Below are 20849 nucleotides of genomic sequence, written 5' to 3' on the forward strand. Positions count from 1 at the left end.
CCACTTTCACATCCTGTGCAAATCTTAACCGACACTGGGGGAGTTTCCTCAGAACTTCACCAGCTCTCGTTTAGGAGCCCAGCTCCCTAGTGCTGCGGGGCACCTTCGTCCACAGGGTTTGTGTGACCTGATGTGTCTCCTTTGGGCCTTGAGCTGAAGAGGCATGAATTAGAGCACTAGAGTGACTTACCTGTGACACCTCAGATGCCTAACATGCAGCAAGAGCTGGCACGTGATCACCACCCTGATGGGCACTCAGACTTGCGTGGCTCAGCCCATAGTCCTAATCCAGTTTCCACAGCCGGGCCTGAAACAGCCAACCTTGCAGAGTGAGTGAGCTCTTGCATTTGTTTTGAGGGAGGTAAATGAACTCAAAATAGGCCTGTAATAAGCATTGCATTTTCCTCAGATGACCTTGTTTTGGAAAACTTGGAGGGAAATAGGCGGGTCTGTGTTCTGCTTTTCTGTCTGAGCTCCATCCCTCTCTGAAAACTCCTCAGTCCTTTAATTGCCAAGGCTGACCCAAAATTGTGGGGTCACACAGAACTGGGGAGAGTGACTTCTCGCCCCAAGGCCTCTGCCCTCAGTGCCTGCAGGCGGCTACCCACTACTGTTGGTTCCCCTTGCTCAGGGATCACACAAGTATTCATTTTGTTTCCCAGCATGAACAGCTGGTTGACTGCCTCTTAGGTGTTTGAGCCACAGACCCCCTAGAAGATTTGTTTTGGTCCAGACATTAACATGTTTTAAAAGCATGTTTTAAAAATCTTTAAAAAATTAAAGATTTTGATGACATGATATTCCCACAGTTATCTCCTGTGTGTGTGGTGCTGGGTTTGAACCCATGGCTTCCCACGTACTAGTCTGGTGCTCTTCCACTGAGCTGCATCTTCATCCCTTGATACTCTCTTTTGGGGGGAATTAGGGATTGAACTCAGGCACTCGGCCACCGAGCCACATTCCCAATCCTGTTTTGTATTTTATTTAGAGACAGGGTCTTGCCAAGTTGCTTAGCACCTCGCTTTTGCTGAGGCTGGCTTTGAACCCGCAATCCTCCTGTCAGCCTTCCCAGCTGCCAGCCACTGTACCCAGCATGCTGATACTCAAGCACATACTGTGCATGTGCTGTCCCTTGTCATGCATGTTTTAAAGCCCCTCTTACCTTCCACACCAGGGCACGTGGAATTTTGTATGAACAGTGGAATAAATGATTGGCGACCCTTCAGCCAGGAGAGGCCAGCCCAGGCCCTGAGGGCAGGTCAGCCAGAAACCCCAGGTGGCAGTGCACATACAGAACTACTCCTGTCTTCACGTGTTGGCACCACCATGGCGTTTGTGTATCTGACAATTTGAAGTGTGGATTTTCCACTGATAACTTGTGTGGGGGCATCAGGAGACAAGTAGCAAGGACACACCAGCTTGTACCAAGACCTTGTTTTGAGTCTAACATTGTTTTCACAAGTTGCTTTGAATAATAACATGAATCTGGTTCTCAAATTTTGTGATCTGAATTATGTTCTATTCCACAAATGGAAAGTTGCATGGCCAACCAAGAGGCCTCATCCTAGAGGGTTTTTGTTTTTGTTTTTGTTTTTGTGGGGGGAGAGAGTACTGTTTTTTTTTGTTGTTGTTGTTGTTTTGGTACCAGGGATTTAATCCAGAGGTGCTTGAGCTCTGAGCCACCCCCCCAGCTGCCCCACACACACCTTTTTTTGTTTGAGATGGCCTCACTAAGTTGCAGGCTGACTTTGAACTTGGCAATCCTTCTGCCTCAGCCTCCCGCTGAGATTGCTGGGATTACAGGCGTGTGCCACTGCGCCCAACACTCACCCTAGAGTTCTAACCAGACTCCTGACCCTCAGGTGGGCATGTTGCTGCTGGTGAGGACATTAAGAACCATTTTCATCTAATAATCCTTAGAAATCTTGGGTAAAGTGAAGCATACCTGTATTTACATAGTTACACATAGTTACCTGGGCTGGAAGTACCTGCCAGTAAGTTGGGACTGATCCATGGCATGACCCTTGGCTGCCTCACTCCAACAAAATGTGATTCTCTGGCCTCAAGGCGCCATGACCTGAGTTACACATCTCTGCTGATTTCTGTTGGTGCCTCCGTACCCTTCCTGGGCTGTTCATTCCAGATACTTCCATCCTCTACTTGGCCGTGGCTATACCTGTTCCCTCAAGCCTTCCTCACTTCAGTGACCCTTCCCCTGGCCATGCTGCCCTCACTCTCCTAACCCTGGATTGGCAGGTGTGTACAGTGAGAACGGCCACATCAGGACAGATCCAGAACCCAAGGAGGTGTGTGGTTTTGTGAGGAGCTGAGCCTGCTGTACCCCCCAGTCTGGTTCTGCAGTGTTGCTCACTCTCCATGCTTCTCCCCCAGGTGATTGTAAAAGCAACTTCACGTTATTTTATGCACACAACCCACACTGATGGACATGAGCCATAATTAATACCTGGTAGAATTAACAGTAACTCACTAGTCTCACCCACTATCCAGAACATACTTAGATTTCCTGGATTGTTGATTTTTTTTTTTAATTGGTTTGTCTGAATCCAGTCGTTTTTGCTATGTAGCAAACTACTACCTCAAGATGTAATGGCTTAAAACTAAGTTTAAAAAAACTTTTTTTTTTGGGGGGGGTACTGGGAATTGAACTCAGTGGTACTTTACCACTAGCTACATTCCCCAGTCCTTTTTAAAAATTTTTAATCTTGAAACAGGCTCTTGCTAAATTGCCTAGGATGGCCTTGAATTTGTAACCCTCTTTCCTCAGTCTCCCAAGTCGTGATTACAGGTGTGTGCCACTGTGCCGAGCTAAAACAACCATTGTTCTGTGAGTCAGCGGGCCTGCTGGGGATAAAATGCTCAGGAGGGCATCCCCACGCACCTGGCTGTTGATGTGAAGGACTGCTAGGGGGACGGGGATGACATGGCAAGAAAGCATCAGTGTGTTAGCATTTGACACTGCTTGGATCACCTCAGTTAACATCCCATTGACTTGAGTGACATGGGCAGGGTGGGTGCACCAAACCCAGCGTGGGGTACCAAGAGGCAATCGTTTTGGCGATAAGCCACAGCGAGAGCTACATTCTGCTTTCTGATCACTTGTCTTTTTTTTTTTTTTTTTAAACAACAGTATTGCTTGATGATTTTTTTGTTAATGCTCCACCCCCCAGGTTTGGTTGACTTTCTTCCATAATCCTAAGTTTCTGTCTTGAGTGGAAAACATTAGCCCTATGCATTCCTGTGTGCTGAACTTGGTGGGCAGATTTGCTCTGACCCCAAGACATAGGAGGAGAGCTGTGAATTCACCCCGGCTTCCTTTTATCACAAAGCATGGAGGAGAGGACGGATGCTATGCTGTGAGCAGGTGGAATCAGAAGTCCTGTGCCCCAGGGGTACACTCCCACTCGTTCTAAGAGACGGGACTACCATGTTCTTGGCCCTTGGTGGAGTGTGTGGCACATCGCACTCCTTAAAGTTTTTATTTAGTAGTAGAATTGAATCAGTGAATAACCAAACAGACCACCATAGCGGAAAGGAAAACGAGGTCGACCCTAGGAGCAGCACCTGGCTGTGGCTGTGTCCAGCATTATCCTGGCATGTGCAAGCCATGGGCTTAATTCCCATTACCACAAAATCCAAGCAAGGAAATTAAGAATGGTAAGTATTTCCTTGTAGAAATTTTGCTCTATTCGTACGTGTGTATACTGGGTCATAATATTGAAAGTGTATTTTTTATCATCTTTAAATAACTCTTTGGGAATCACATGACAAAAGAGAACAATATATTTATGATGCTCTATGACCACCACCTCTTAATTCCGGCCAAAAATGGGCAGAGGTATTTTTTGAGCCTTTTTTATTTATAAGCAGTGATCTATCTGAAGAAATTGGGGGCCTTCATCCAGAATAAAGCATGTCTGCATAATCTTGGATACCTCCTCAGGGGTTTCAAGCCTGAAGCCTGTCCAAAGATTCGGTGCAGATCCTTGGTTTGTGGCAGGCCCTGCATTCTTTGAAATGGCCTTGTCAAGATGGAACCCCTTGGGGCTGAGGAGATAGCTCAGTTGGTAGAGTGCTTGCCTTGCAAGCACAAGGCCCTGGGTTCGATCCCCAGCACCGCAAAAAAAAAAAAAGATGGAACCCCTTCATGTTGGGGCCCTGTGGGCAATAGTGGAGGGAGAAGCAGCGCCTGGCAGGTCATTCTCCCCTCTAGGGGGGACAGGAGGAAATCTTGATCAGGATCTCTGCTCAGCCCTACACAGGGCTTCACTTCTTACGCCCTCACCTGCACCTTCCATGAATCTTCTCACCTTGTAAGACGGGGCAGGCTGGGGGTGTCAGGGTACAGATGAAGAAAAGGAAGGAGCAGTGGGAACGAGCTGTCCTCTAGGTCACAGGGATCCATCAGTGGCCACACGACCCAGGACTCCAGGCTACCTGTACAACCTGCTGTTATACACAGAACCTGGAGAGTTAAACACCAGTCCCAGCACAACATCTGGAGACTGCTGGTCATGACATGTCCCGTCCTGGGAAGCATTCACCTTGCTGGGGGTGTTACAGAGGAGATCCAAATAAGGGCTGGAATGTGGATGAAGTGAAGGTCTCACTACCTCAAGAGGCCCCGAAATTGCATTTATGATTTTAGATATTATTAGCCAGCCCAGTCCCAAACAGCCCCCTATTCTTTAGATGGCTTGACCAAGAGATGCACGTTGGAATTAACAAGGTGGACTTCCGAAGCTCCGCTTGCCTGGCGTTCTTCTTCAGGACCAGGTGCCTTAAGCTTCTCAGGTGTTCTCGCTCAGTAAAACTAAGGCAATGAGGACTTGGTTTTCATGGGGGTTGATGTTTAGTAGAGTGTGTCCATTTTCCTTGAGCATGTGCCCTAATAAGCCCTTAAGATGACAAGCTAACCCCAAAGCCCATAAGCCTCTTAGCTGAGTGTCCCCACCACCGCCACCCCGCCTTGCCAGCTGCAGCTGTGTTTAGTGTTGGGAGATGAAGCACAAGCTTGCAGCCTCATCTCACCATAGAACACTCCAGAGAAACGAGCGTTGCTCTGGCCAGTGCTTCTCCAGCCTTGGCAATTCATAGCCCAGTGAATTTCAAAAAGAAATCTAGGGGAAGGTTGCCAGCTTTGTATTTTTGCCAAGTAAGGATTTTTTCCTAAATGACTGTGTACTCCTGCTATTTTATAAAAAGAAAGGACTTTTTGTCCTTATGCTTAGGAGCTGCATTCTGAATTGCTTATGGATAAAATGTCATGATGTCACATTTTCTCTCAAGTGGTTAAAAGGAAACACAGGAGAGCTGGACATAGATACACACGTGGCAAAGTGCTAGTTGTCAAGTCTCAGTGTTGACAGGGTGGGCATTTATTGTATTTTTTTTTTTCTTCCAACTTTTCTCTGAGTTCTAAAATTTCACGATAAAATTCTAGAATGCAGAACCAATGACAGAAGGCAGATATGTTTGCCAGGGCTGCAGGGTCAGTGGAAGGGTTGATGGAAATGGTCTCTGGGACCTCTGGGAGTGATGGAGTGATAGCCTCATCATCTCCACATAGAGGGCAGTCCTTACAGTGAATACATTTGGCTCTAAAAACTTCAAGAGCAGGTGTGGCGGCTCTTTCCTGTAATGTCAGTCACTAGGGAGGCTGAGGCAGAAGGCTGGCAATTCAAAACCAGCCTCAGCAAACTAGCAAGGGCCTGTCAAGAAATGCAGAAAGAGGGCTGGGGATGTGGCTCAGTGGTAAAGTGCCCCTGAGTTCAATCCTCAGTAGCAAAAACCAAAACCAAAACCGCACTAGTCCCCTCACTTTTCTCATTTCTCCACTGAGAAGATAAAAATGCATCGCAGACCAAGGTTTGGGTAAAGCATTTCCCAAAAAGTCAGAGACAAGTGCTTGCCAAGCACGGGTGAGGCCGGGGTCTGTTTGCCACAGCGCATGTGTGTGCGCATGCCCTCCCACGTGCACACGTGCGTACCTGCCAACATCTGCTATCCAGTCCACCCAAGAGGTCTTGGCAGGTCAGTGTGTGCCCATCTAGCAGCTCAGCAGAGGGAGGGCGCAGGTCCCAGAGCACCCACAGCCACAGGCGGGACAGGGCCTGCAGCCACAGCTCTGGCAGCCCCCCAGATAGGACCCTAAAGGAGAGCCCTCCTCATTTCCTTCCTCTTATTTTTGTATTTCTTAGGGAGAAATTAGATATTTTAAAAATGTATAAGGATCTTATACTTGAATGTTTGTTATAGGAATATACATGATCTTTGGAGAAAATGGGACAAGAAGAATAATTCAAAAAAAATTTTTAACCTTTAAAACCTAAAGCTTCCATAGCACACAGCACACCAGTGTTAGCCCCTTACTACACATCCTTGCAGGTTGTGCACAGCATGCAAGCAAGCGTGTCTGTGTGCACATGTACACATGTGTGCAAGCATGTGTGTAATGCACAGGCTGCGGTCCGCAAAGTGATCACCCCACACGTGCCAGTGTGTAACCCTTGTTCAGTCATGATTTTACCTTCCTATGCCGGTGATTTTTTCCCCTTTCAGTTTTTTTCCAGTGGACTCAAAATGTCCTGTGTACTGTTTGTCCAATCTGGGAACACACACTCATTACATCTGGATGTAGTGTCCCTTAAATGTCTTTTATGGTTTCAGGAGAAGCTGGATCCTTCCGACTTGTTTTAATAGTGAGTCTGGCCATCTCATCCAGAGGTTTGCAGTTAGAATGCAAAGCGGTACTGGTGTCAATAGAAGCTGGATCCTTTTATCTAGTGCACCCCTTTGTGACGGCACTGACTCACGCAAGACACCAGCTACTTCCTGGATATCTGGTGGCTCTCTGGTGTCATTTAGGGTGTTCATCTATTCTTCCTATTTCCCGTAAGCTAGAAGGGATGCCCAAGGCTTGATGAAGTCAAGTTAATACAAGGGCACATCTCATGGCTGGCACACTGACAGTGCTGAGGTTGAGACTGACCCATGTGGCACCTGCCTGGTGCTGGAAGAACAGCCACACCCCATCAGTGTGACACCTGACAATTTTAACACTAGCATATTTATCCTCATGGTTTGTTTGTTTTTTGTTTTGTTTTGTTTTGTATTTTTGGGGGGATACTGGGGATTGAACTCAGGGGCACTCGACCCCTGAGCCACATCCCCAGCCCTACTTTTTATTTTATTTAGAGACAGAGTCTCACTGAGTTGCTTAGCCCCTCACTTTTTGCAGAGGCTGACTTTGAACTTGCAATCCTCCTGCCTCAGCCTCCTGAGCCAACGGGGATGACAGGTGTGTGCCACACCCAGCTATCCTCATGCTGATATGGTGAGGTGAACAGATGCGGAATCAACTGCGTTACAAAGACAGTGTGTCGCTGGTGGTTCCCCAGGGAAGGGCACACTGTGCCCACAGATCCACAGGGCAAGCCCTAGGCTTGGTCAGTGAGAGGGGAAAGAGGGACAAGGATCCTTTTGCAGTTTCCCTGGAAGGAGCAGGCAAGGCAGGGCAAGCAGGCTGAGGACTGGCCAGTGTGATGGGGTCTCTAGTTGTCTGGCCTGGCCCCGCGGGTGATCCCAGCCTGGGCAAGAGAGTGGGTCATTTGCAAATGCAAGGTGCACCGGGAAGGACACCTTCTAACTCTGGAGGAGTGGCCCCCAGGGTCCACAGGGCCCCAGCTGTCAACACGTCAGAAGTACAGATGCCAAAAAGGCAAGATGAAGGTGAGGATCCTGAACTGAAATCGTTTTCCATGCACGTGTGCGTTTGTTAGGATGAACCCAACCACTACGTTTAACTGCATAATAAAAAATTGATTGAGAAGGCAGGACTAATTCAATCAGTTTGTCAGATGGCATTTTTTCTTTTATCATTCCTTTGTGTGTATGTGCTTTTTTAAAAAAAAGTATTTTTATTAGTTGTTGACGAATCTTTATTTATTTATATGCGGTGCTGAGAATGGAACCCAATGCCTCACACATGCTAAGCAAAGTGCTCTGCCACGAGTCACAATCCGGGCCCCGTGTGTGCTTATTTTTCCCTTTGCTTTAAAAAAATTTTTTTAACTTGTTCTTTTTACTTATACAAGACTGTAGAGTATATTTTGACATATTATACTACATGGAGTAGAATTTCCCATTCTTGTACTTGTACATGATGTGGACTTACCCTGGTGGTGTATTCATATATGAACATAGGAGATTTATGTCTGCTCCATTCCACTGTTTTTCCTATTCCCATTCCTTCTCCCGTCTCTTCATTCCCCTTTGTCTAATCCAATGAACTTCTATTCTGCACCCCCTTTGTTTTGTGTTAGCATCTGCATATCAGAAAGAACATTCAGGCTTTGATTTTGAGAATTGGCTTATTTCACTTAGCATGATATTCTCCAGTTGCATCCATTTACTGGCAAATGCCATAATTTCATTCCTCTTTATGGCTGAGTAATATTCCATTGTATGTATGTACCACATTTTTTATCCATTTATCTATTGAAGGGCACCATAACCTAGCAATGCTATAATGCTATAAACATTGATGTGGCTACCTCACTACAGTATGCTGATTTTAAGTTTTTGGGGTATGTGCTGAGGAGTGGGATAACTGGGTCAAATAGTCATCCCTTTAAAATTTTTAGCTGGCATTCCTCTATTTTTTTTTTTTTAAGAAAGCTTTTTCCCTTGGAAATAAGTTTTACCAATGACTTGATTTGTTCAAAGTATACTGAAGCCCCTGTTTTACATGCAGGAGACTGAATGGGTACAAAACAGTCAGAAATCTCTATGCATTCCGGGAACTTACATTCCAGTAAGGAGGAGGGATAGACAATAAACCAGATAAACCAGAAAACCATCTCGCAAGTTGGATGACAATAAATGGTACAGAGTAGCATAATAAAGGGTGGGAGAAAAGAAGCATTGGTTAAGTTTGTTTACAAAGGGGTGTACAATATTATATTAGGAAAGTGAAAGTAAAGGCAAAGAAATGAAGGGAGGGAGACATGTGCCTGTCTGCAGAAAGAGGAAACTGCAAGTGCAAAGGCCCTGGGGCAGGTTTAAAGAAAGGCAAAGAGGCCAGTGGACTAGAACAAGATGGGCAGGGGGAGAGTGGTGAGGAATAAAATCAGAGGTTTTAGGGGGGAGGTCATGCAGGATTTAGATGGCATTTAGACTTAGATGGGAAGCCACCAGAGCATTTGGATGGATGCTAACACCCCAAATGTCACAACAGGCCTCAGCTTACACTCACTTCATCCCTAGACAGCAGGCCAAGTCCACTACATAAGTCCATGTTTGGGTTTGGATGTGAGATGTCCCCCAATAGCTCCTGTATCAATGCAGGAGTGTTAAAGGTGACATGATTGGACTGTAAGAGCTGTGACCTAATCAGTCCATCCTAGTTTGAATGAACTGGGCAGGTGGGGGTCAGGCCCTGGAAGGGGGCATCTTCCCTGTGGCCTCTAGCCTAGTCCCGGGGGTCAGGGAGAGCTTCCCCAAGTAAGTGTGATTCCTGGTCAAAATTCAAAGAGTTGAGAAGAGTATAAAGTGGAGAGAACAGAGAATTGTCTCAGGAAAACAGGAGAGTGTGCAGGAGCGAGCGGGCAAGCGTGGGACCAGGCGGAAGTTCGCTGGGTGAGAAGGGATGGGATGGCGGCTGGGTGTCATCAACGGTGTTGTCCTTGTGGTCCAGGAAGCCAAAGTGGTGGTTGGACTTCTGAGAAGGCGAAGGCGCTGGGCTGGGCACACGTGGGCAGAGATGCGGGGGGAGGACCACCAGGACCCCTGTGTGATCGGCAAGCCCCGGGCTGGAGGCGAGGGCCGGGGCCAGCTCGGCGGCAGGGCGCAGGTTCACCTTGAGGTTGACCTTCCCCTTGACCTTTTCGTTCACATAATGCCAGCTGAGTTTAATCGTATGTGTCGTTGCACTTGAAAATCTTGTCTTGATGATGCCGAGGAGCAGAGGGATAAGCAGTCTATTTTCAGAACCCAAAGAGGTTTAGGATAAAAAGTAGCTTTCAGTTCGCTGCTGTTCTTTCCCCTCGGAGCTGGACAGCTGATGCAGCCGCGGGACCCTCGGCGAGGAGGCGCGCCTCAGCTAAAGCTCAGAACTGCTGACGCTGCAATTCCCCGGCTCAGCCTAATCCAATTTCCACTATGCTCCTTAAATGGGATTTGGCTTCTAGACACTGAGACCTGGGTGCTGGGCATCCTCACCAGATCCCCTACAAATTCCCCACGCACATCAGCCAGGGGCTGGCCTGTGCCTCGAAGGGTCATCTGGTAGGACAGCACCAGCTGGCTCAAGCAGGAGCTGGCTGCCTGTCGTCCCAGCACATAGGGACCCTCTCCTGACTGCTCCTGCCATCCCATCAGGTTGGTGACAAATCACAAGGTATGTGACCACCACAACCTGCGCCTTCTCAGAACCCCGGGGCAGGCACAGGGAGAAGCAAGGAAGGTCATTTTCACTAGACTAGTCCCAGTCATGGCTTCCATGGGAAGCTTGTGAAGGAGACTTGGAGAGCATTTAATTCCAGGCCACCACGATGGCCTCTGGGATAGGTAACAGGCTGGGGGTGAGGCAAGCCTGCCTGGTAGGACCACGGGGTGGAATTTGGGGATTTCCATATGTTTTTGAAAACTGCTTTTGGGAGTGGTTCTGTAGTGGGTTTCAAGAACCTGTTCTATGTATTTACCATAAGACACAATCATGATAGAATTTCAGATTTAACCTGGTTAAGTGTAATGACATCACAGATCAATCATAAAAGCAAAATTTTCTCACTGGAATCTAGCTGTGCTTCCTAGTGAGCTACCAAGAAATGTTTGAGGCCTACCAAGAAAAGTGAAAGCCCACTAAAAAAGCACACACCACAGTGAAATAGAACCTTAGCAAAGACCTTATTTTATCAGGCATGGGTGTTGGAGCGGGTAGAGAAAATGTCCAGCAACTGTTAGCATCTCCCTAGTAGGCTGTACACCCAGGATGCTCCTAAGCTTGTGGTCAGGGTTCTTACCTTTTCCCAGACCTCCAACACCTGACGCACATCCCAGGGTGGAAGGAGTTGCCAGGGACAGACAATATGGCAGCCAACACGAAGACCAGTAAGTCTCACGTCATCTTCAAGAAGGTCTCCCGGGACAAATCGGTAAGTGGCATAGAAGTCAGTGGCTTCGTGGAAATTATTGTAAAAATAATAATAAATGGAGATTTTCTGAGTATAGATATGATCAGCAGCACAGCCCTGTGCAGTCCAGGGAAACTCCATGGCTATTTTCCACCTCTGTCCAGGATGGACAGTCACAAAGACACACAGGAAGGAGTGAAAGGCAGAAACAGAGCTTCTCCCCAGCCCCACTGGGACTTCGGTCCTGCTGCGCTCCACGTTCCAATCGCTCACTCTCCTCAGCATCACCCCAACTTCACCTCCTTCCTAGCCAGCCTGGAACCCATGACTTGCCATCTCAGACACCGATTGGTCAAGACCTGTGACTCACATGGCCCTTGGTCTATCATGTCACGTGCCTGGCAGGGCCCGACTCTGGATGGATGTGAGGTTTCCTTGTTTGCATTAGGTCCACCACCTGAGTCACACCACAGTTGGGCCTTAAGGGCTGCTGGATGAGGGAAATGGCCCCCTTGGCCCCTGTTCCGCCACGCTCCACTGTGGCTGCAGCCAACAACCTGGCCTGCTTAGCAGAGATGATGCCCATCAGGGCCCACGGTGGTCTAGGGTTCCCATGAACTGCCTGTCATGGAGAGCCGATGGAGGGCCCCGATCCAGCCTCTGAGTGAGGTCTCTTTGCCCCACTCAAAGGCTTCTTCTGGGCCAGCAACCTAAGCAACGTCCGATGCAAGTAGAACATATAATTATAAATACTCTGGTAGCCACGTTAAAAAATTAAAAGGAACTGGGTGCAGGGGTACACACCTATCATCCCAGCAGCTGAGGCAGGAGGATTGCAAGTTCAAGATCAGCCTCAGGAACTTTGAGAGGCCCTGTATCAAAATAAAAAATAAAAAGGGCTGGGGATGTGGCTCAGTGGTTAAGCACCCGTGGGTTTAATCCCTGGTACCAAAAAGAAAAGAAAAGAAAAGAAAAACCTAAGAGGAAATAGAGAATTTAGTATTTTTTAACTTTTAATACTCTTTCATTTCACCCAGTGTATTCAAAGAACAATCATTTCAACATGTAAACAATATAAAATCACCAACCATGCGTCTTATATGCCTTGCTAAGCTGCCGGAATGCCTCCTGTTTCACATTTGCAGCAAAGGTCAGGCTGCCATGACTGGATTGCAGATGTCCAGAAGCCACCTGGCTCCACCGGCTGCCGACCTGGACACCGACTCTAGCTGCTTCTTCTAGCTGATCTCTGCCACCCGCACTGGGCTTGACAGAAACTCTTCAGTCCTCGCTGTGCCCACTGGGGACCAGGCTCTGTGCACACAGCCTTGTCCGGCCCTCTCCTCTCCCGTCCATCGCCTTCATCAAGTACTCCGATTCTTGGGCTGATAATTTGGGTGCCCTGCAAACTCTGACCCTCAGAACTCTTTCCCACTCGCGTCCATCCATGACCTCAGCTTCTGGCTGCCTGTGCTGGTTTTCCCTGCGCTTTTCCCACTCTCCCCCTCCTCACTCCTAAGAAAAATCCTCTGGATCAGGAAATGTAATTGTCCCTCTATTGGTAGTCACAGAGGAAGAAAGGGAATTGATCAAGTAACATCTCAGGTGTCGGGATCATTTCAACCGCACCGCCCGTGCTCCAGCCGGGTCGCCCCGGTCTGCGGCGAGTCCTCTGTGATTTTCTCTTTGCCGCCTCCTCTGTGAGTTCTTTGTCCTCAGGATGGTGCTAAGATGGCTGCCTCAGCTGCAGGACTTCCCCTCTCTGTCGACGACATCCAGAAGGAAGGGGCGGTGACCTTCTGGGAAGGGGACAGGGTTAAGGGTAGTGATGGCTGTTAAGAGGTCGAGACTTGTTTTCATGTTCCGGCAAAATACTGGCAGAGAGGCAGAGGCTGCAGAGGCAGAGGCTGCGGAGGCAGCCCAGGAGGGAGGGGCTGATGGCGGAGGCCTCCAGAGGTGGCGGACCTTGAGACCTGGGGGCCATGGCAGTGACCTCGGAAGGAAGCAGGGCGCATCTTCTGCTGAGCTGAAGGGAAGGGGAGGGACGCGAGCAGGTGGAGGAGCAGGGCCACGTGAGCGAGGCTGTGGCGGCCTGCTCGGTGCCCACCCGCAGCCCCACACTCCTCCTTCCTAGGTGGACCTTGCCGGTGGTGTTCAGGGTCCACCAGACTCTGGGAGAGGCCAGCCCCAGGGGGGACTCTTGATTGGCCTGATCTAATTATAATATCTCATTCCGTTGGCTCCTGATTGGTTTAGTCAGGTGACTGAGTTTTAACCAATGAGGATCAGAGAGACGTCTGCCTGGGAGACTGGTAAAGAGACTCCAAGGAGGCCGGGAGGCAGCTTAGGCAGAGCAGAGCCTCCCCTACCCAAGCTCTGCAGTCCTCCCTCCTCCCAGCACAGACTTCCTGCCTGGCTTCCACTGGTCAGCCGGCCCTCTCCCTCCTGCCAGCGTGACCTAGGTCTAGGGTCCCCTGTGAGGCAGGGTTAATTCCTCTGGCGCAGAGCCGTGAGGATGAAATAGTGTCATCAGAGTGCCGAGTGTGGCACCCGATTTTTTTTTTTTTTGTACTGGGAATTGAACCCAAAGGCCTTTACCACTGAGCCACCTCCCCGTCCTTTTTATTTTTTTATTTTGAGAGCGTCTTGCCAAGTTCCTGCCTCAGCCTCCTGAGTTGCTGGGCTTACAGGTGTGTGCCGCTGGGCCAGCCTCTTCCCAGAGTCTTTACTAGGGTTTAAGAGCCTTCTCTGGCGTCATCCCATTTGGTGGCCGTTCACCACAGAGGAAGCCTTGGCAGTTCCAGAAGCCACCTCTGCTCTGGACCTTGTCCTGTTGACCTGTTTTGCCCAGAGAGCCACACTCACCATCACTGTCACCTGACTGTGCTGTTTGTCCCTGCAAATGTCCCTGCAGGTAGAGCCTCCTCTGAAGGGAAGAGCTGTCCCTTCTCCTTCCCTTGAGTCCCCTCCACCTACCTCTGTGTTAGCGCTTACCCCAAACAGAGGGACAGGGACTCGGAGGGATCCTATCCCCGGTGCCAGCAGTGGGCAGGAAGAGTGAAAAGCACTCACCTCATTTCTGCAGCTCCAAGTGCTTCAGGCTGGATTTGTGGGGTTCCCACAGAAGCTTCTCCTCAAAGCAGGGTGCCGAGGCATTTGCTTGCAACCACTTTCAACATCAGTCATGCTAATCACCTCAGAGGCACAGGGACCCCTTCTGATACGCTGTGGAGGAAAAGGACAGCACAGGACTTGACCATGGAAGCCGATCTCGGTGTTCTGGGAGTGAACCCTGTCCCGGGGAGCTGGGGAAGCAGGCGCCCGCGCTCCCTGATGAGCTGGCACCACCGACCAGATCCCTCTGTGCGGCAGAGGCTGAAGTGGGTCCTTGAAGGCTGAAGATGCACACAAGAGTCTGGGGTCTTACTGCCAAGGCCCTCGCAGCCCCTGCTCTCACACATGCCCCTCGCTGCAGGGGCATGGGACGGGCAGGACCAGGACGGAGACCACGGCCGTCCTCTCCGCCCTGCTCCACCCCCTCCTTCCTTAGAGTGTGGCTTTAGGTTAACCTGTCCAGAAGGTCAGCTGGAAGGATTTCGGGGACTCCTCCCGAACTCCTACCTCTATGCACAGTCCATAGTTCTTTGAACAAGGAAGGGAACCATTTCAATCCACAGCTAGAAATAGAAGGCTTACCATGCAGGGGGCCCATTGACTGAGGTCTGACTTTCTACAAAGGTGTGGGTTAACAAGTTTACCTGGTTGATATCAGACCTGGGTTCGATGGGGAAAGGATGTGAGGAAAGGAGTGGGAAGAATTCCCACAATCCAAAGGGGCAAGAAAAATGCCTGGAGCTGGTGAAGGAGACAGGATGAAGCGAACTTTGCCTGAAACCCATTGTCTTTGCTCACAGCTGAGGCAGGAGTGAAGAAGGCCACGGAGGAGCTGCAGAGCTAAGAGGCTCATCTTTTCAAGACTAATGAAAAGATCTGATGGTTGTCAATTTGCCATTTAGAATGTACACATGTTCTTCCTGCAGGTGACCATCTACCTGGGGAAGAGAGACTATATAGACCATGTCAGCCAAGTAGAGCCCGTGGGTAAGTTGGAATAACATTTAATGTTTGTTTTCCTTTATGTCATCAGATAACTGTGAGTTTTGTGTTTCTAATAATCTAAAGAATTGCTAATTAAAACATCAGGGAAGTGCCTCTGGCTGGCTGGAAATAAGGTTAAAGTGTGCAAGAGATGAAGAGTTCATTTCCAAAATACACAAGGAATGCTCAGAACTCAATGGTAAACAGAGAGCAGCCAATTAAAAAACAAGCAGAAGACAGACACTTCAACAAAAAAAGATACTGATAGCAAGCACTTGAAAAAAAAATACTCAGCATCACTAGTCACAGGGGAAATATGAATTAAAGCCACAATGAGATGTCATTACACACCTATCAAAATGGGTAAACTGAAAGAAGGTGACCCACACCAGGAATCCCAGCAATTCAAGAGGCTGAGGCAGAAGGACCCAAGTTTGAGGCCAGCCTGGGCAACTTACGGAGACCCTGTCTAAAAATAAAATAAAAAGGGCTGAGGATGTAGCTCAGAGGTAGAATGCTCCTGGGTTTTACCCCCAGTACTGAGAGAGAGAGAGAGAGAGAGAGAGAGAGAGAGAGAGAGAGAGAGAGAGAGAGAATACCAAATACTATTGAGGGCACAGAGAAACCTGAGCACCCCTAGAGGTTGGTAGTGGGATATAAAGTGGTCCAGCCTCTCTGGAGAGCAGTTGGACTGTTTCTTTAAAAACCAAACATAGCTGAGTGCCATGGTACACCCCTATAATCCCAGGACTTGGGAGACTGAGGCAGGAAGGCTGTGAGTTCAAAGCCAGCCTCAGCAATTTAGTGAGGCCTTAAGCAACTTAGTAAGACCCTGTCTCTAAATAAAAAATAAATAAATAAATAAATAAATAAATAAATAAATAAATAAATAAATAAATAAATAAAAGGGCTGGGGATGTGGCTCATTGGTTAAGTGCCCCTGGGTTCAATCCCTGGTACCAAAAATAAAACAAAAAACTAAACACACACTTTCCATCTGACCCCACGATTGCATTCCTAGGCATTTATCCCACAGAAATGATAACTTAGGTTCACATAAAAACCTTTTGGGACATGATTGTTCCTAGCAGGTTTTAATAGCTCCAAATTGAAAGAACCAAAATGTCTCTCAGTAAATGAGGCTAAACAAAGTGCGGTCCATTCGTGCCACGGACTACTCAGCAGTAAGGAATGAGCCATTGATACCCTTGCAACTCGGAGGCCTTGAGGGTGATTTGGGGAGCGGAAGACGCCAGTCTCAAGTACTGCCTACTGTAGATTCCATTTATATAATATTCTCAGGATGACAAAATTATAGTGAGGGTGGCAGGGGCAGGGGATGGTGGAACCACAGACTGTAGTCAAGGTCTTTACGGTGATGCAACAGTTCCCCGTCTAGACTGTGTGGCGGTTAGACAAAGCTCCACCAGGTCTTAACGTCATAGATCTGGGTACACGCGTGGTATCCTGGTGGGTGCCCCACTTTGCTATCGTACTGTGATTTTGTAGGATTTAACATCATTGGAGGAAACGGGACAAAGGGTACTGGGGACCTCTCTGTGAATCTACATTATTTCAACATAAAAAGTTGAAAAAGAAGGCAGCCATGGTAGTCACACCTGTAACCCTAGCAACAAGTTCCAGGCCAGCCTGAGGGAGTTAGCCAGACTCTGTCTCAAAATAGAAAATAATACAGACTTGGGATGTAACTCAGTGGCAGAGCACCCCTGAGTTCAATCCTCAGTGCCAAAACAAGAAAAAAGTCTCATCTGTTCTCTTGACGTGACCCTCGCTCTCTCTCTCATCTAGATGGCGTCATACTGGTGGATCCGGAGCTTGTGAAGGGAAAGAAAGGTGAGTCGAGCCCTCGTCCTCTGGGCTGTAAAGGTCCAGGCTCCCGCCTGCTCTGGGAAAGAGGCATTTGTGTGGGAAACCATCCTGCTAGAGGCAGGGGGAATAAAACCCAATTTATTTTTATGCTCTTGCAATGATTCTGAACCATAGTGTCACGATGCCCTTGAGATTTCTGGGGTTGTGATGTGTGTGGCAAGCCATTTATTACTAATGACTGTTGCATAAACTGAATTAGAACAGATTCAGTTTATGCTTGTGAGAATGTCGCTGACTCAGTTCCATTCTAAATATGTGGTTGCTACTGGCAACCACAAGGAATCATTGCAAACCCTGGATGTGCCCACAAGCATGACAGGTATGGGCCATCAGCAGCAAACTGCCCCCTCTGCCATCTCTACCTTCCCCCTGGGTGGAGGCTTGCCAGCCCATGACGGCCTTGGCCACAGAAAGTTGCCGTATGTCAAGGAAAGTCACTGCCTGGTGACAGCAGGCATAAAACCAGGCCCTCTGGGCATTTTGCTTGATTACTAACCTCGAAGGCGGAGTGTGCAGGTGTGCAGCGGATCCTCTGAGGCAGCCACAGGGCAGTAGCCCTTATTGCTGACACAGACAAATCCTTAACCAACAGCTGCCGAGGGCTTGGAGGCCCCTTCTGATATGCCTTACACTCAAGAACATGAACTTCGTGTCTGTTTCAAAAAATGCCTAGTGAACTTCCACATGATTCTTTTGGTCCACTAGGGTCACAATTTAAGTCTTTAATCAAATGGAATTCTCTAAGGAGTGAGTTAGAGAACGCCTAATACATTTCAGAGCAATGGGCAGAGACAGCTGCTCCTGGAGACTTTTGAAGCTGGTTTCATTTGCCTGTGTGGCTCCAGCCCCTCCAGCCCCTCCCTCAGTCCTGTCCGACCCAGCTCACATCTTGACTTTCCCTCTGCCTCTCACCTTCCCCCTTAACTCATCCAGCATCCTGAAGCTCCAGATGTAAGCAAGCAGCACTGTCTGAAAACTTCCCCAGGTGCTGGAGCTGGTGGGCAGTGGGGAGGGGTGGGGAGGAGAAACAGGGGGCTCAGGTAGACGGCACCAGGTCCTCGGTCCGCAGCTTTCTACCCCCTGGCAAAATGACACTGTTGCCAGGGAGAAACTTCCCAGTCTGCTGACATTCCCCTTAGGGTCAGGAACTCTAAACTTGGGAAGGTACCAAGACCCCCAAAATGTGTGCAGCAGCTGGGAAGTGCAATTTCCTCAGACCCCATCCCTTCCAGATGTGAAAGCTGGAAAGCCAGGGTCTACGGTGTGGTGGGGTCACCCTGCTGCCCACTCACCCCAGCGACAGTGGCGTCAGGCTATGGGGGCACGCTCCGTGGGCCGAGTCCATCCCTGTCCGCATCTTCTTCCAGTGTTCGTCTCTCTGACCTGCGCCTTCCGCTATGGCCAGGAGGACATCGATGTGATCGGCCTGACCTTCCGCAGGGACCTGTACTTCTCTCGGGTCCAGGTGTACCCTCCAGTGGGGGCTGCGAGCGCCCCTACGCAGCTGCAGGAGAGCCTGCTCAAGAAGCTGGGGGGCAACACTTACCCCTTCCTGCTCACAGTGAGTGCTCCTAGCCCTGGACGCTCCCTGGCTCGCCCTTTACCCTTCCGGGCAGAGGAAGGAACGAAAGAAGGCTTTGCGTCTGTAGGCCTGGAAATTGCACCCTTGAAAGAAACTCTAGATTGCACGGTCTGTGAGTGTCTTTCCCTGCCCCCCCCCAAATCCTTGAAAATAGCCTTTGAAGGTACCATTTCAACCAGCCCTTCAGGTTTCTCCTTTGCTTGACTGCCCAATTGGATGAGCTCCTGCTCTTCCTCTGCTCACTTAGCTACAGAAGGAAACCTGCAGAAGTTTCCCTGGGCTGGCCTGGGGAGTTCTCAGCAGGAAGGAGTTTCCCAAAGGACAGAAGAGCCCGGTGAAAGAAGAAACCATCTTTAGCCTTGCCCACAGCTTGGGGGCTTATGTGACTTTAACCTGCCATCTCTTGAGGCCCATGTCTCACCCAGTGACCTTGCTTCTCAGGGTGCCAGCGCCCGGCTCGCAGGCAATGTGATGTGAGCTCTGTGGGGGAGGCCTCTCTACCCTCCTCTCTCCATGGCTGTCTGTCATGATCACAAGCTTCTCCAGAGTGATCCGGCTCAGCCTTAAAAAGTAATAAGGCCCTGCTGCGAGCTGCAGCACGGACAGCCTGGAGCCAGACACGGAGGAGCAAAGTTATCGTGTGGTTCTGCTTACATGAGGCAACAGGAATAGTCACATTCACTTAGACAGAAAGTAGAAGAGCAGTCCCGGGGTGCAGTGGGGGGACCAGGGGAATGGGGAGTTAGTGTCCAATGGGAAGGAGCTTCCACTCGGGATGATGAAAAAGTTCTGGGGAAGGTGGTGGTGGATATTGGGGGACAGTGTGAATGTGTCTAAATGCCAGTGAACAGTTCATTTAAAATAGTTAAGATGGTAACTTTTATGCTATTCTATTTTACCACAATTGTTTTACAAAAATCTCTTTTAAGCCAGGCGTGATGGCACATGCCTGTAATCCCAGCAACTTGGGAGGCTGAGGCAGGAGGATTGCAAGTTCAAAGCCAGCCTCAGCAACTTAGTGAGGCCCTAAGCAACTTATAAAGACCCTGTCCCTAAGTAAAAAACAAGAAAAGGCTGAGAATGTGGCTCAGTGGTTAAGCGCAGCTGTGTTCAAACCCTGGTTAAAGAAAAAAAAAAAAAAAACCTTCTAAAAAATTCAGTTATTTGGTCCTGGGTGCTCCCATGACCTGTTCTGGAAGTTGGAAGTGATATAAGCTTTTCCTTTTGGTGATGACATGTCAACATGTGTCACAGACCTTTAAAGATCTGGTTTCAGGGCTGGAGTCGTGGCTCAGTGGTGGAGCACTTGCCTCACACATGTAAGGCACTGGGTTCTAGCCTCAGCACCACATAAAAATAAATAAATAAAGATATGGCATCCACCTGCAACTAAAGATATTTGAAAAAAAAAATCTGATTTCAGACTGACACTTCCCTTTCTAACAATGCCGCATATGAAATTAATTGGCTAAAGTTGTGCTAAAGTGTACAAAAAAGAATATTTATTGCAGCATTGTTTATAATGGCAAAAAAGTAAAGACCACTGACGTGTCCAGCAGAGCAGACTGGCTACTTAAGTGTGCATCACAGAAACTCTAGAAATGAGAGTGCCAGGCTGAGGGGTGTGGCCTGAAAGCTGCCCCGTGGGCAGGGCTGGAAGGTGGGCAGCAGGGTGTGTGTCCCCTCATCGGTCCTCGGCTGCTCTTACACCTGTGCACACGCCCGAGAACGGGTCTGCCCCAGAGCTTTTGGATCAGGGCTGATCTGGATGGCAGGAGTGCAGTGGAACAGGTTCTCGCTTGTTTCTTGTTCATCTTCTTCCTTTTGCCGCTTTGGGTGATGGTTCTATATCACACATTAAATAGCCCCCTCTGAAAGAAGGGGATCTTTATTTGTCTCTTTCCAGTTTCCTGACTCCTTGCCTTGCTCAGTGATGTTGCAGCCAGCTCCGCAAGATGCAGGGAAGGTGAGTGGAAGCGTGCTGGGGATCCTCCCCTCCGTGTGTGTGTGTGTGTGTGTGTGTGTGTGTGTGTGTGTGTGTGTGTGTGTGTGAACACGGGCAGTGGAAGTCTGCTCTCTCGTGGACCTGTGTGCTGGACATCCAGGATCAAGGGGTCCCCAGGGCC

The 20849-nt window shown here is 49.0% G+C and overlaps 1 protein-coding gene across 1 annotated transcript in view; it reads left to right on the top strand.

Annotated features, from left to right (window-relative positions):
* Window positions 1–11108: 11108 nt before the first annotated feature.
* Window positions 11109–20849, top strand: part of SAG (S-antigen visual arrestin) — a gene marked incomplete at its 5' end in the record, with an annotated part of 29098 nt that continues 19357 nt past the window's right edge. Inside the window, 5 exons of the mRNA XM_079131912.1 lie at window positions 11109–11174; window positions 15194–15254; window positions 17061–17105; window positions 18509–18702; window positions 20630–20689. Of these exons, the coding sequence (XP_078988038.1) occupies window positions 11109–11174; window positions 15194–15254; window positions 17061–17105; window positions 18509–18702; window positions 20630–20689 (426 nt within the window). The remainder of the gene's footprint in view (window positions 11175–15193; window positions 15255–17060; window positions 17106–18508; window positions 18703–20629; window positions 20690–20849) is intronic.

This window comes from Sciurus vulgaris, assembly GCF_902686455.1.
Source record: "Sciurus vulgaris genome assembly, chromosome: 3".
NCBI classification, from domain to species: Eukaryota; Metazoa; Chordata; class Mammalia; order Rodentia; family Sciuridae; genus Sciurus; species Sciurus vulgaris.